Below are 15,903 nucleotides of genomic sequence, written 5' to 3'. Positions count from 1 at the left end.
AATTTATCAATTTTGACTACTGAATTTCTACTACAATCAACACAGCATAATGCTGCTACCAGTAGAACTTGAATATCTATCACGAACAATTAAGTTATATGTTTATTCAACTAAAATGAACTCCATACTTAAAATTTAAAATAAATATTTTCTGTGATATGAGTCATTTAACAAAAAAAAACATGTCTTGAATAGTAACGAAACATATACTGTAAAAGTACTCACTCTTAAGAAAGTCAATGTAATTAAAATAGTTTTATTATTAAAAAAACTTTATTAAATGTGCTTTTATTTATTAAGATGTAAATATATCCATCAATATATCCATCATTCCTGTATAAAGATCTAAACGGCATCTGTTAAAAATGCATAGATACCAGTAAAAATTATAATTTTGATGATTATAAAAAGAAAATAAAGTTTGTATTATCATTATAATCCTGAGTTATTTGTATTTCTGGCAGGAGGGAAAAATACTACTTTCATATTAACAGTACAATTATTACATTAATAAAAATATTTATTTCTTTTGCACAACAATGCAAACTATAAAGCTCACAACTTACTTCAAGGTAATGAACAATCAGTTGTGTGAACAATGTCAAATTCAAAGTTATGTGGAACACATTTACCTTAGGCATATATATAGAGAGAGATATCATGGAGTAAATATCATTTAGAAAACTTTAAATTTAAACAATCAAGCAACATTCATCTTGTCTATGAATTTTTTCTCCCCATAGAAAAGCATTAACTCTTGTAAATCTTTATACGAATTAATATATTTACATTATTCAGATTCAGAAATATGTTCTACACAAGGGGAAAAAAAAAAAAAAGCAGACTTATGGATAAAAATTTAGATACTTTTTGTACAATCTCATGGCAGTTTACTATGAAATGTGCAGGTATTAATATTTTATACATATCAATCCTATTTATCTAAATTTCATAAAATGCGAAAGATTTTTAATAGTTTTCTATGTATGTAAAAATTCAAGTCTTCATCAAAAAAGCACAGTTTTAAAATACTGTGAGTATTATTTTTCTAAAAAAACTAACATATCTAATTTTAATGCTCTAGTTACCATACTGTGGACAAAAAATATTACCAATTTACTTAGGGCACATTTATCTGGCTATAACAACAAATATATTGCACAAAATTAAAATATTTACCTCCTGGATTATTAAGAATATAAGTAAAATGATTTGTAACAAAATTGCTTTTGATTACAGAGAAAAGAATTTTTAATAAAAAATAATTAATTTTAAAACATCAAATTTATGTAAAAATATAAAAATAATTAGTTTTAAAACATCAAATTTTTGTAAAAATGTATAGTTGCAATTAAATTCTTAACTTTCCAATTCATGTAGCAAAGTTCAGAAAATGAATACAATTGTCTTTTTTAGGGAAATAATTCTCCCTATATAATTAAAATAGTCTTTAGATTCATAAAATTTTACAAATAGAAACGATATACTCAACAAACAAAATAATAACTAAAAATGCATATATTTTCTATATATTACAAACTTTTATCCCATATAAAAAAAAATCAGTCAACATATTTTATATACAAAAATTAAAGCATCAGATCCTGAACTTTGTATCAAGAAAATTCAAATTATTTCGACTCTCACGAAATTACATACATAATTTATCAGATGTATGCTATCTTACTAGCATGAGGAATAATGCTTAATCTTACTAGCATGAGGAAAAAAATCTGCTGTACATATCCAGCCATCTAAAGTATTAAATTATATCTAGTATTAATTTATATGTTATTAATATCTAGCATGATCTGATATACCGCATTTACCCAAAAAAACTTTTATTCGTTATTTCTTTAGTACTATGATAATACACATATGCAATTTTTTTTTTAATTACTACAGGTTAATTTTTGTTTTCTTCTGCAAGACTTTCAGCCTTATCATAATGATTTATGTGGGATCAAAAGCTAATACCATTTTCTGCTAAGATTTAATATAATTGTGTGTAAAATATGAGAATTAGCTACAATCTCCAACTAACCTCTTATACTTATTACTACCATAGCTTTTTTCTGTTATTTTTGTTATATTATTATTTTGCTATAATCTGTCTAATACAAAAAGGATAATATGAATATTTTAATGTAATGATTATCATATGATGAACTTCTCCATGGAAAATCAATTATGTCTTCAAAAAGTTTATTTCTCTCAGCTGAATGATCCTGTTATATTATAATATGCATGCATACTAAACAATTTAAGTTTGTTTGACATAAAAGAATACTGTAAAACAATTAATTTAGCTAATTAGTAACATCAAAATTTCAATTTCTTGCATAAAATTTAAACTGCTACAGTTTAAAAGTATGATTATTAAAATTTGTGAAACTGAAAATTCTGCATAATGTATATGAATATAATAGTGATTCTGGCTGTACATTATAAATCAAGAAAGTAAGCTCAAATATTCCAAACTGTTCAGTTCATAAAAGTTATGCACCTCATTGGATGGAAATCCTGGAGGTCACAATAGGTGAAATTTTCTTTAAAATCTCTTTTCACAGGATTGCAAAACAGATTTAAAGTTTTGTAACTAATGCCATATATGTTAATACTTAATTTGATATTCCTATTCTCCATTATGAATGATGATTATTAAAGGTAATTTATTTTAGGTAAATGCGGTAGATTTAAAAACTGTGTGAAATCATACTGATATATTAATAATTTTCAGTATTTTAAACAGAAATGTAAATGTATCTAAAACTGCAATTTTAAAAGATCAGATATGTTCAATGAAAATTTAAATTATGTAATTTAGGATCTCTAGTTTTTGACTAAAAGTTGTACAAACTTCTTTGTGAGGTTAAAAAAAAAAAAAAAAAAAAGGTTTACAAAAATACAAAGGGAAATAATTCATGATCCTGTTTACAGCTTTGTCAATGAAACAGCACTGGAAGCTCAGTAGTTTGGCTGGAAAAAATGAAATGCACATATATGCATTCTTAGAATTTACAGAAGAAAATTATGGTAAACTTTCTTGGTAAACATAGCAAAGTTCTTAAAATGAAATGAAATTTGAAGGTACAATGCTGTTCGTGAGAAACAATTTAATATTCTCATCTTGCAAAGTTCATGAAAAATGACTTATGACAAGAAAATATGAAAAATGTGGTTTGATGAATCTCAATGGAAATGGTTTTTCAGACTGCAATTTCTAAAAGTCTGTTCCAGCCACATATTTACAAAAATTACCAGTTCACTGATTAACGAATTATACGAAATTACATTATCATAACACTTTATAAGCAAGTTCTCAGAACTGAGTTAATATATAAGCTGTATATATTCTTTAGGAGTTCACTAAATCAATGCCATTTTTAGAAATTAATGAAAGTAATTTTTTTTTTTAAATTATGGATCCAACTTATTGTTTAAACAATATACAATCCACCTCTATTAAATTAGTAAAATATGCATTATCCATATGTATACCTGGCTTTGAAAGGGGCCTAAAAATTTTAAAGATTATTAATAATAGATAATTAATTTGAACATCTACTCTACATACACAGAATCGTATAAATAGATGTTGTCTGGTATTTGAAATATTTATCACGTTTCCCCTTTAATTTTCTACAATGACAAAAATATATCTAAAGATAATGCTTAAATAAATTAAACTTGCAATTTTCTCAACATAACTGTAGGCACATTACATTGAGAACACACATGAATTCACACAAAAAACAAATGGTAAATTTCCGTTTTGATGTTTTTAACCAATTATATGGTCTCTTCTTGACTACACTAAAAACATTTTGTATAAAATAACATTTTTTCCATATATTGCTAAATAATATATATATATATATATATGCATGAATGTAAAATATATTCCAAACAGGATCCCATTAACAAAATATATGTACATATTACAAAAAAAAAAAAATAAGCTCTGAAACAAAATTTTAAGTGAAAAAACATTTCTTTCAAGACTGCAAGACATGTTACCAATATGTATGTAATCAAACCTTAACTTTCTTAGTGGCAAGGCTTTTTGGATATACCCATGAAAAGCTATATTTAAAAAGCATTTTTTATCTAGATTTACATAATTACTTATTTTATGCATTGTTTTCGTAACTTCCACTCATTAAGATGATATTTAGATAATTGCAGAAAATAAGAAACAAAATACGTTAAATAACAAGGTCATATATACTACATGACAACAAATCTCATGACAGGATTCATGCTATTTAAAGGATTAATTAATATTTTTATTTTAAAAACTTCTGAATCCTTCCATTACAAATATATTCAACATTAAATATTTATACTGCAATAATTGTAGTGTAAATATATTATATATGCACAAATATTATCCACAGAAGTACTTACCGGGTCTTTATTTTTCTAACTTTGGTCACAGATATATACTTCCAATTACAAAAATGTTGTTAAACAACAAAAATATTCATGTTTTGGTAATTTTAAGTTTCAAAAAATTAAGTTTGTAAAAATAATGAAATTTAACCTCTTTAGGCATTTTCCCAGTCCATATATTTACTTTTAAGAAAATTTTACAGTCATTCTAAAAAGAGAAATACAAAAAGTGTAATTTCCATCTTAGTTGGCACTACTCAACTGATAACTTTATTTAAATAAAGTTGAAAAATATTTTTAGCTTGATGAGTTTTTGGTGAGATTGTTAGATTATTCTAAAGCAGCGTTTCTTAAACTGTGGGTCGCAACCCCCATTATAATAATTCTACAATTATCAAATATTTTTACACAATGTACTTGAAAATAGATACAGATAAGACAATACAGACAAAAGAACAAAAAAAAGGAAAACGTTTTGAAGCATTCTTTTTATAATAGAAGCATTCATTTTACTTGCTTTGCACGTGACGATGTCATTTCATCTATTACTTATTTATAATTTTCACATTGTTCTATGTCTTAAAATTAGAAATTAAAGTTGATGACCTGAAACTACAATAGTATATTACAGTACAAGTGAAAAAATTGACAGTTTCACACATGCGTATGCGGATTTGTGCAATGGTTATGGGGTCCCACAAAATTTTTGTAAATATTATGGGGTCCTGGGGATCTCAATGGTAAAAAGGGGTCACGACTGAAAAAAGTTTAAGAAACCCTATTCTAAAGTAATTAAACTTCAGAAGAATATTAATAATGCATTTTAGCATTTAAAAAACAAATTACTTGTGTGAAAATTCTTTGGGCATGGCATTGGTAACAAAATTATAAATCAAAAAATGTTACACACTAGTAAATCACAAAAGAATGCCATTTAATAAAAAGCAAATAAATAAATAAAAAATAAATTTCAAGTTATATTATTTATCAACTAATACCCTCAAGACAAGCTGAAAATGATGTGAAATATAAAAAATTTTGAAACTAAAATATCTCGATTAATTTTTGCCACACAAGAGTCAAATTTTTTGTTTTACATTTTTTATAATGAGTATAAAATTTTTTGAATTATAAGTTTAGAGACTGAGGGATGGTATAGAAAGTTACATTTTTCAATTTATATATATATTTGAATTTAGAAATGCCAAACCATGAATCTTTGCATCATTTAAAACATTTTTGTAACTAGAAGCGTATGTTTACAATCAACAGATGCAAAAATAAAGGTTGGGTAAGGACTTGTGGAGATTATGTATATATGTCTAGGGATTGCAATTTCGGACTAGAAGTTAAATACTGGTACTTGGTATTTTTTAGATCTTAATACCGGAATACCAGTAGTAGGAATTTTAGAAAAAGAAAGAAAACACAGGTGTTTCTTTGTTTCATTTGCCAGCTTTATTAGAGAAAGTAAATATCACAAAAATTCATATGTAACTTATAAATTATAACAGTATATAAAGAATCACAATCACTTATGTATTTAAATCACAAAAAAAGTGCAAATATCACTATTCAGTCTGTGGTACTATTACAAATTTTTGAAATGTTATCTTAAAAAACATAATGCATCAATTGTACTGCCATTAAGCCTGGAACGTAATTTTGTGCAAAAATTACCAGCTGTCGAAAACGCATTTTCAGCATCTATGCTAGGTGGTGGTACTGTTAGCAATGCACGATATACTTTTTCCAAGTATTTACTTCTAAATCCCTCATCTTCAAATAAATCGATTTCTTGTAGGATGGTTCTGGATATAACCGATTTCTGTACTATATTCTGGTTTGTTGAAATTTTTTTAGTTATAGCTAATTCTACTTTTTGTTCAAGAAATAATTCCTTTTCACTATCGATATCAACATTAGTGTCATCATCATCTTCGATAACTGTACTGAATTCTTCTGAATGTGGATAGGTTTGTGGGTAAAAAATTTTAAGAAAATTTACTATAAACTTGATCAAATTTGATTTGGTTGATCTCTTTTCATTTTTAAAATCATTATAATTATGTAAACACTGTAAGACATTTTCTATTTCGGTATGCCCGTCTTTTGTGGGATTTTTTAATATAACATATACTTCAGATAGTGATGTGTGCTGTTCTTTCAGTGACTGCAACGTAAAATTTATTGTTGCATTAGCCATTAATAAATTAGAATCTCTCCAACATAACGCCTCCGCAGCCAGTTTTATTGGAAGTAGAACTGATACAGTTCTGGATATTAAGTCGAATTCACTATCAGAAAAATCAATTTGCAGGTTTAATCGAATACTGGTTTTTGGATTGGATTTTTCTGTTTCAAAAATCGTTCCATCATTAGGAGTAAACTGTTCCAACATGTTTTAGAATCTAATATTAACATATGTTCTCTTTTATTTTCAGCTAGTATATATTTTTGTAATTAGGCATTTTTTACAGGCAAACGTTTAAATATCTTAACAATTTTCCAAACTTTGTTAATTACAGGAAGCAATTCTTGATGATTTATATTTCATCCTCATTAGCAATATCTTCTTTAACAATATTGTCATTATTTTCATTGTCAGTATCACTTTCACTCTCTTCAAAGTCGGAATCAGAAGTTTCTATATCCACAGTATTCGGGTTCTTCTGTTCTCCCCCCCCCTTTTATTTTGGTATAATACATCTATTGCTCCTAATTGAATTCCATGACCAACTTTTTTTATAATCGTTGCTCCATCAGTCATTATGGATACAATATCTTCTTTCAGGGATATTCCATGTTTCCCTAATTTAGATTTAAGCACTTCTACACATTTTTCTGCTGGCATACTTCCCGAGACATATGCAAGTCCTTTGTTCCATTTTTTTTTCTTTCTTGAATGAATATTTATATTTAAATAGTGTCTGTTTCTTACGTCTGTTCCACTTATCAAATGTAAGACTAAAATTTTCACCATTTACTTTTAATTGTATTAACTCGTGTTTAAAAGAATTGTGAACACTGTTACTGTAGTTATAACAGTTCTTCTTATAGTGTTCCGATTTTGGTAGATTTACTAAAACCTCTGGCGGATAGTGATTTTCTTAATTCAGAAGTGCAAAACACTCGAAATGGCAAATCATCTAATGCTGTCATTTTACTTATAATTTCATCCAATTTATCCCTTTTTTTTTTTTTTTTTTTTTTTTTTTTTCAAAATGATCTAAAAGCTCCGATGGCTTGGGTTTAGAAACTGCACTTAAATTTGTAGCTTCATCGCAATTACATTCTTTCCTCTTTAACAAATTTGTATCAAGTTTCATTTTTAAATGTGTATGGAGTGCGCTTGTACTTTCTCCATTCACTTTAATAATTCTTGAAAATTTTTTATATTGTGCCACCATATTCTTTTTATCATATTATCAACAGATTTTTTATGTTCTTTAAAGTTATTCTTATTCATTATTATGGGTTTTTTAATTATGAGTCTGTAATAAATCTGAAAAATATTTTGAGCCCTAAAATATGCAAATACAATGTGATTAACAAACTCACCAATTTAAAAAATATCAAAATTTTTTTGAAATAGTACGCATTTTCTTCCCAACTACAACTTTGCTTTCACAGATACGAATATCAGATTACAAAACCTGCGCGTGTGCAATATCGCTCTGACCTGTAATAGGACAGGAAAGTTTTGGGCCACCTCCTTGGATGATTCACATATTGTATCATTTCTCTGGAGACTGTACAATGCAACTTTGTATTCACAGTCTAATTAATTTCGCCCGTTATGAGACATAAAAACAAAAACGTATACTATTTTACTATGTTGGCGACCCTTGAACATATACTGGAGACAATTTACACAATTTCTAGTAAATACCGAAAAAAACAGTATTTAAACTTGTGAATAACGGTATTATAAAATTGTACAAATGGCTCAAAACACTGGTATCCCGGTATTGCAATCCCTATACATGTCCATATATTATACATAACCATAATTATTCTGTTGTTTTAAAACAGTTCATTAAACAGATTTTGTTAAAAAAAAAGGTGCAAATTATATCAAAACTCTGATTCATGCATTTAAAAAAATGAAAAAAATTACAATCTGATTTAACTAAAACTCCAGGTTTCATACCAGAAATGTTTTATGAACTGGTATTTTTATTTACATTATGAAATGTGACAAACAGTCCCAAAATTTATAATAAAATTTTCTTTACAGAAAAAGAAATAGTTAATCCTGCACATGATATGTCAATTTATTTATCTATATACTCTACATAAATCAATGGGTAAAATATTTTTAAGGAAAATTTTTCCACATCAGACTTTAATATTTCAATAATTTGTAATTAATTTTATAATGATCAGATGCTTTTGCTATGAATATGTACATTTTAATTCTGACATCACAGTGAAATGTATGCTATTGCCACATGCTTGCTATGAAAGATATTTTACTGCATTTCATAGAAAAACAGGCATATATATTTACTAAGTATGGATTCACTCTTTTAAGATAATTCTACTAAAATTAATCTTACGAGATAATATAGTCAATATTATTTAGTAAATAAATTATTATTAACTTACTTTGCAGCAATTGTGCAAGTAGTAGAATAACTCGATTTCGTACTAAGTGAATTTAGATCATACAACATTATAATATCGTTAAATAGTATAGATTTTTTTATTGGTTTGCTTTATATGATTATGACAAACAAAGCACTCGAGGTCTATCTCCCTAAGGGATGGGATGCATTTGTGGAAGATTTTCTAAGGGAAACTGGCTCATATCCATATCACACTTGGGGAAAACCATGAAAATGCTCATATAGCCAATCCATTCACCTAGAATCAAACCCAGGTCAAACAACCACTCGGCTGCTAGTGGCTCATAATAATTTTTGAAGTTGAGCTACTTCCTATAATCCAAGACACTTTCAAACTTTTCTGTGTAACTAAAGGTATTTTAGAAAATTTCATAGAAAAATTAATATCTTTTATGCACTCCAGATTGCAATCCCCCCCATCCTGTAGAATACAAAAGAAATCACCCCATACAAAAATAGCAAATATTACCAATTCACACACCATAATATCTATTCAGTAGACATCTACATTTGTATAATATCCATAAATAGGAAGTTTCTCGAGTTACTGAGTATCAATTAACATACAACTTTTGCTAAATTCTGCCCCCATATCTATAAATATGAAATGTTACCAACCCATGTGACATAATTTTTTTTAATTACATCTACACATCACATGTACATATGAGTAAATATTTATTATTATTAAAACAATGTCATTTTTAATTTTTTATCATACACTCCACAGTTTGAAAAAAAATACTACCTCCTGATTAATCATTTTATGGACCAATCTAAAAAGTTATCACATCCTAGCTCAAAAGTTTGTTTATTTTAAGATGAGGGGAAATTACTATCATGAATCATCAATGTAAAGCAAAGCTGTCATTCATTAGAAGAGAAAAATGTACAAGATAATAGCAGTGAATACTGATATTATAATATTTAGGAGTTACATTTACTCACAACAATAATAATTTAATTGCATGCAAATCTGGTATATATAAGCACTGTAAAATCATCCCCAAAACAAGATCATTATCTTATCTTTAAAAAATAAAATTCTGCTAAAAAAGCAAGAAGTTTTAACTTACTCTCTTATGCAAACTGAACTCAATGCCATTACTCAAATTCTCCTATACATACTGTTCGTTAACCCCCCCCCCCCGCACGTTTTTGTACCACTGCCTACCAGCAACTCTGGCACATTTTCGCAGTGGAATGCAGCATCCAGAATATCTGCATAAATCTCTTTCTTGTAAATATTTTACCAAAGAAAGAGATGTGACTATTCTCCATAACTGACCAATAATCCTGCATATTCGCCAGGGGTATCGTACCCATATTGATAATAACTCCAATAAAAGCCCAAAACTCATTCTTCCACCACACGGCACGTTTTCCAAACAGAATTACTAGATATTTCTTTATTCTTTAGAAAATTTTCTGCGTAACTGTTGGTTTCTTTTATAATTTCATATACCAGTTCATTTGTGAAAAATAATTTGAAATATTGTGTCAGCTGTACAATATTTGTAGGAATTTGTGGTCTAATGACCTTTGGCGATACACTAAAATGTATTCTATCAGGAATATCTAATTCTTCCGCGACATCGCGCCATTCATCTTCAGCGTCTTCAAGTCTTCCAGCGACTCTTTGCTTTCACTTTCAATAACTACCATTCGTCATCTCTTTGGTAGTATAATTTCGGAACCACCACTTAAAGTGTCAGAATTATCATAACAATGAAAACAATGAAAAATCAAACACATCTTCACGATCACTCAACTCTATATTCTCATCACAATAATTATTTTTCTCCATGTTGCTAACCATAAAATGGGTTAAATAATGTTTCAATCGTAACAGTAAGGAGACTGAGCTCGTTTTAACTACAGATAACAACTGCCAACGCCGATGATTCCGTAACATCTTAAGCTTAATCATGCTAAAAACATTGGGCTCCGCAGCGGAGCCTACGCAGTTACGTAACAAATGACGGATGGCTATGTAGCGGAGCCAACGGAGCACTAAGGGTTAATACCATTTATAAACTTTAGTTTCATCATTTCTACTAGTGTTCATTCTTTCATTATTTGAAATGTTCTGTTTATTTAACTGGTGTTCATTCTTTCATTATTTGCAATATTTTGTTTATTTAATTTATATAATTAACTAAACTTTTAGATTACAACACTTGAAAAATGCAAGAAATTATTAACAGTATTTTTCTGTTAATTATGGTATGGGGTATTTCTCTTCCTTATGTTTTTAATTGGCATCAGTTTAATTGTGATTTTGAAATAATCAGGAACATTGTTGCTCGTATTTCCCCATTAATCAGGAATTGGCTGTACCAAATAAATAGGTATAATCTTTTTTTTCAGTTCAAATTCTAAAGTATTAATCTAGAATCTAAAATATCAGACTGCAATTTTTTTCATTCAAAGGCAGAAAAACAGCACTGAAGAAGAAAAAAGAAGTATATAACTGACTTCAATTTATCAGATATAACATATCAATAGTTTCTTCAACTTGTACATAAAAGATGAAAAGTTTCATCAATAATGGTCATATTCAGTCCTCAAGATGAGGAAATGTATATACTTACAAAGACTTTTGCTGAAATGTTTGATGCGACCATATAAAAAGTGTTAACCAAGAAAAATGCTTCTCAAGTATTTTGTTTTCTTATTAATAAATTACGTGAGTTTCACAATTACAAGTTAATGTGACAGTAAGAAACACAAATGTAGCCTCAGCCCAAATAAACTAAGAACTAAAAGACAGTTATTTAAATAGTAAACTATATCATAACAAAACATATAAAGAACCCTAGCAGTATACAAATATTTACGGGTATGTTAAAAATTATGCTTTCTAATACTCCTTAAGCTATGAAAACATCATATAAATATTGCTAAATTTTCATATACTCACTACTAATAAACACAACAGACCAGAAAGTTTACCATCAACTTTTTGTTTTTGTACTACAAAGTGATAGAACACAGGAAAGAAGAATTTATGCATGATATAAATGCTTATAATGATAAAAACTTTAAGTAACAGGATTGATATCAATGAATCTACAAGGGAAAATAAAAGCTATAAATTATCTAAATAAAATCAAGGCTGTTGACTAGAATATATAATAAATAACAAATAAATTCACAAAAATATACAACAAATATGGCAAAATATCTCTTTAGAGAATTCATATTTTGACACTTAGTATACAAGGCAGAAATGCTATGAAAATACTTTATCATAGAAATGCTGGAATCACAACACATATTACAGCAAAACATAAATAACATTCAAAAAATTAAACCACGAATTTGCAGGTAAAATACAATATTTATGTATAATATATATATATATATATATGTGTGTGTGTGTGTGTATGTATATATCACTTATTTTCCTCGAATGCTAGCTCACTGTAATATTTTTTAGATTAGTGGTAACACAAGTACATACCTTTATTTAAATCAGTAATATTAACTATACAGACATAGAATACCAGTGTTGGAAAAACAGGAATTCCAAATGCTGCTTAAGTATCAATAATATTTTGCATACTCAGAGGAACAGTATTTCTAGATATTTTTCAACGGGAAAAGCAATGTTAATCAGTTAATCTTCAATCATACATAATAGGAATTTAATTATGATAAAAAGGGTTCAGAATACACATTAATAATGATCAAATCCTATACATTAATTTCTACTAATTTTTTCTACAAGTAAAAACAATGATTAAAAAATGTAATAATGACTAGAAAAATATCAAATTTTATAATTCTGAACTTTAGAAGATAAATTTTTCAAATTAAAAACTAGTAGCCAGAAATTTTTAATAGAACTTGCATTCAGTTTCTAGTGGTGTAGATGTGTACAAAAATCCTTTATTTTTTTAATTGCTTTAAATGTCCTGTGATATAAATGGGTATGAAAATTACTTAATATTTGTACTGCATTTTATTTCTAGCGATTTAGGTCTGTACAAAATTGTTTATTATTTTTGTGCATATATATGCCCACTTTTATAATTTTTTAGTCTTTATTCTAAAAATAAGAAAAATATGTATTTACAATTCACACATTTCATTAAAAAAATTATACCTGTTTACAATTTATGTAAACAGGTATAATTTTTTTTAGTAGTGTAGTAACTTACACTCACCAAAAAATAAGATTAAAAAAGAGCCCATCTGCCTGTTTTAAATGTATTAATATTCCTTAATCAACTGGTATAATATTATTTGTTAATTACCATATTTGACGGCATATAAGACACACCGTTATTTAGATGGCCACACACAAGGAAAAAAAGTTTCAATAGTGTGGTTTCTTTTAGTTATCACGTTTTGTAAAAGCCAAATAAACAATTATTGAATGCATTTACCTTCACGTATAAGACACAGGTAACTTTTTTGAGACTAAATTTAGGAAAAAAAGTGCATCTTATATGCCGTCAAATACGGTAGTTATTTTTTGTTAATGAGTTATTTTTCTTTGAAATATAATATAACATTTTTTTTTAATTCTGTATCTTAAATTTATTAATTCTTAAACTAGTAAGTCTACCATATTTGTTTAGTTTAAAGCTGTTTCGGGTGTTAAAACTTCAAGCTGAATAGGAAAATCAAATTGCACTCTAATTGTTTTTTTAATTTTTATTTCCTCTACTATTTGTTTCAGTTTTCAAGCATAAACTCTTCTTTAAAATGCTAGACTGTAATCGGAGGTTTTGAGATAGCAGTTTTTTAATTTTTAATGATAAACTCTTCTTTAAATTGAATTTTTTCTAACTTAAAATCTAACTGTTAGAATTTGCTGTGGTTCAAATTTACTTCATATATTACAACTTGAGCATGCTTTTAACAATTTTTAATTAGAAACAGCTCATTTCATGGCTACATGAAATGAATTATGTCCCAGGTAACAAACTGGCTTTCTTAGAACTATCAAAACCCTCAGTTTATGTATGTTCTTCTAGCTTTGTTCTTCGAAATATTAGTCAATATAAAATTACAAAAAGAAAGAAAACAAAAGGTTGTTAATAGCACAGAATTACTAAAATGTTAGTATTTATTTTTACTATTTTTTAAGTTTAAATTTTTATTGTTTAAAAAATTATGACATAGAGGGTTCAAATGACCAAGACAAAATACTGCAATATTGTCACTCCTTGAGCAATTACATTTCAGAGTTCTATAATTTTTCATTTACGTTAATACAGGTCTATACAGAAATAATGTAGTTTTACTTTATTATAAAATTATAATATTTTTTTAAATAAACAAATGTTTTTAAAACACAAAATTTTTTGTACAAAATGAGGAATCCATGCTTATGAAAAGCAAGAAATGACACAGAAACATAAGCAGCATGTTGGAATAAAAATCCAATTAAAGTCATTACAAATACTGCGGCATACTATTAAGCTAGCATAAAAGGATATAAATGTAACTATGTATGTCATAACGGTTTTTCACATTGCTTTGTAGGACCAAAATTATCTTCCCATGCGACGATCAACTCAGTCAACTGGTTGCCTTTCTTTTTTTCTTCTATATATTTATCCTTATTATGAATAAGATAGTGAGTACAACGGTTTCCCCGTTCTCGTCTCCAACTGCTTCGAGGCACCTCTCTTTTTCGTCTGCCATGTCGACCATAAACAAGCCTCTCTGTTGGTAGTGGGAAACGTCCATATAGGTATGTCAGTATCCCAAACATTGCAAAGCCAATAAGTGATGGCATAAACGCCATTCCTTTGACGGAAAGAGGATACCCTAAATACCGAGAATTCATTGAAATATCACCTTCCAGAAGAGTTTTGTTTGTAAGGGGATCAATTTGAGTGCTCCGTATTTCATAAGTCCATTGGCTGTAATTTTCTGTTAACAAATAAAAATATTAAAAAATGTAATTATTCATATAATTAAACTATGCAAAAATTCAGATTAACCACACAGTGTTGAATACTTTGATTTAAAGAAATAACAATTACAAATAAAATAATCTAAAATAAGCAATAGCAATTGAATTATGATCAGTTTTTGTTCAAGAAGACATATAAGAAGTGGCAAAGTAATAAACAATATTTCTGGGAAATTCTGTATTAATTTTTCAAAAAAGAATTTTAAAACCACACTGTCATTTTCAAGTGATTTCTTTGAGACACTGCATATTATTAGAAACAGCAAATCAGAAACACAGCTTCCATATTTTGTGAGCTACCTGGAGATTTTTCAGCCTTTAACTGATTTTTGCCTACAATGCTATACGATATGATGATATCTTCAGATTAAACTTTAGTTTGAGAGGGAGGGAAGACAAAGATCAGGTGAGCCAGCAAGCTATTTAACCACTGGAATGACCTTATCTGATCAAACATTTGGTGATAGGTAATGTAATGCAACAGAAGACATGAAGTATCTTCCGTGTTGACATATATGGTAGTACAGTAGAATTCCAGAAATCCGCAAAGCTTGGGACCAAAGGTTGTGCAGATTTTAGGATTTTGCAGATTTCAGGGCAGAAAAGATAAATAAGGTGCATTAGATACATTTAAATAAATTATTATACACTATTACAAGAATTTATTATGTACATAAATTATTACATATATAAATTGATTATATTTTATTAGTATTAATTTACATTAGTGCTTACAGAAATATTTAAAAGCATTAGGGATGTAAAAATAAGGGATATGAATAAAGCATAAAATATTTCATTTTTTTCTACATGTTTCAAACATTTTTCTGATGGAGGTTTGTTTTAAAACTTTAGGGTACTCCAGAGTAAGTTTTTTTTTTTTTTTTTTTTTGTAAATTTTATAGAGTCATAATCTCTTGCTCTGCGACACGGTTTCGTTGC

The 15,903-nt window shown here is 27.7% G+C and overlaps 1 protein-coding gene across 1 annotated transcript in view; it reads right to left on the bottom strand.

Annotated features, from left to right (window-relative positions):
* Positions 1-499: 499 nt before the first annotated feature.
* LOC118190784 (transmembrane protein 117-like) overlaps positions 500-15,903 on the bottom strand; it is a 49,165-nt gene continuing 33,761 nt past the window's right edge. Inside the window, exon 8 of the mRNA XM_035361561.2 lies at positions 500-14,918. Within this exon, the coding sequence (XP_035217452.2) occupies positions 14,497-14,918 (422 nt within the window). The 3' untranslated portion in view covers positions 500-14,496. The remainder of the gene's footprint in view (positions 14,919-15,903) is intronic.

This window comes from Stegodyphus dumicola, chromosome 2 (genome assembly GCF_044657685.1).
Source record: "Stegodyphus dumicola isolate Sdum_Otavi_A_Nest chromosome 2, ASM4465768v1".
NCBI lineage: Eukaryota > Metazoa > Arthropoda > Arachnida > Araneae > Eresidae > Stegodyphus > Stegodyphus dumicola.
Note: the sequence above shows the minus strand (reverse complement) of the source record. Positions and strands in the feature narration are given on the sequence as shown.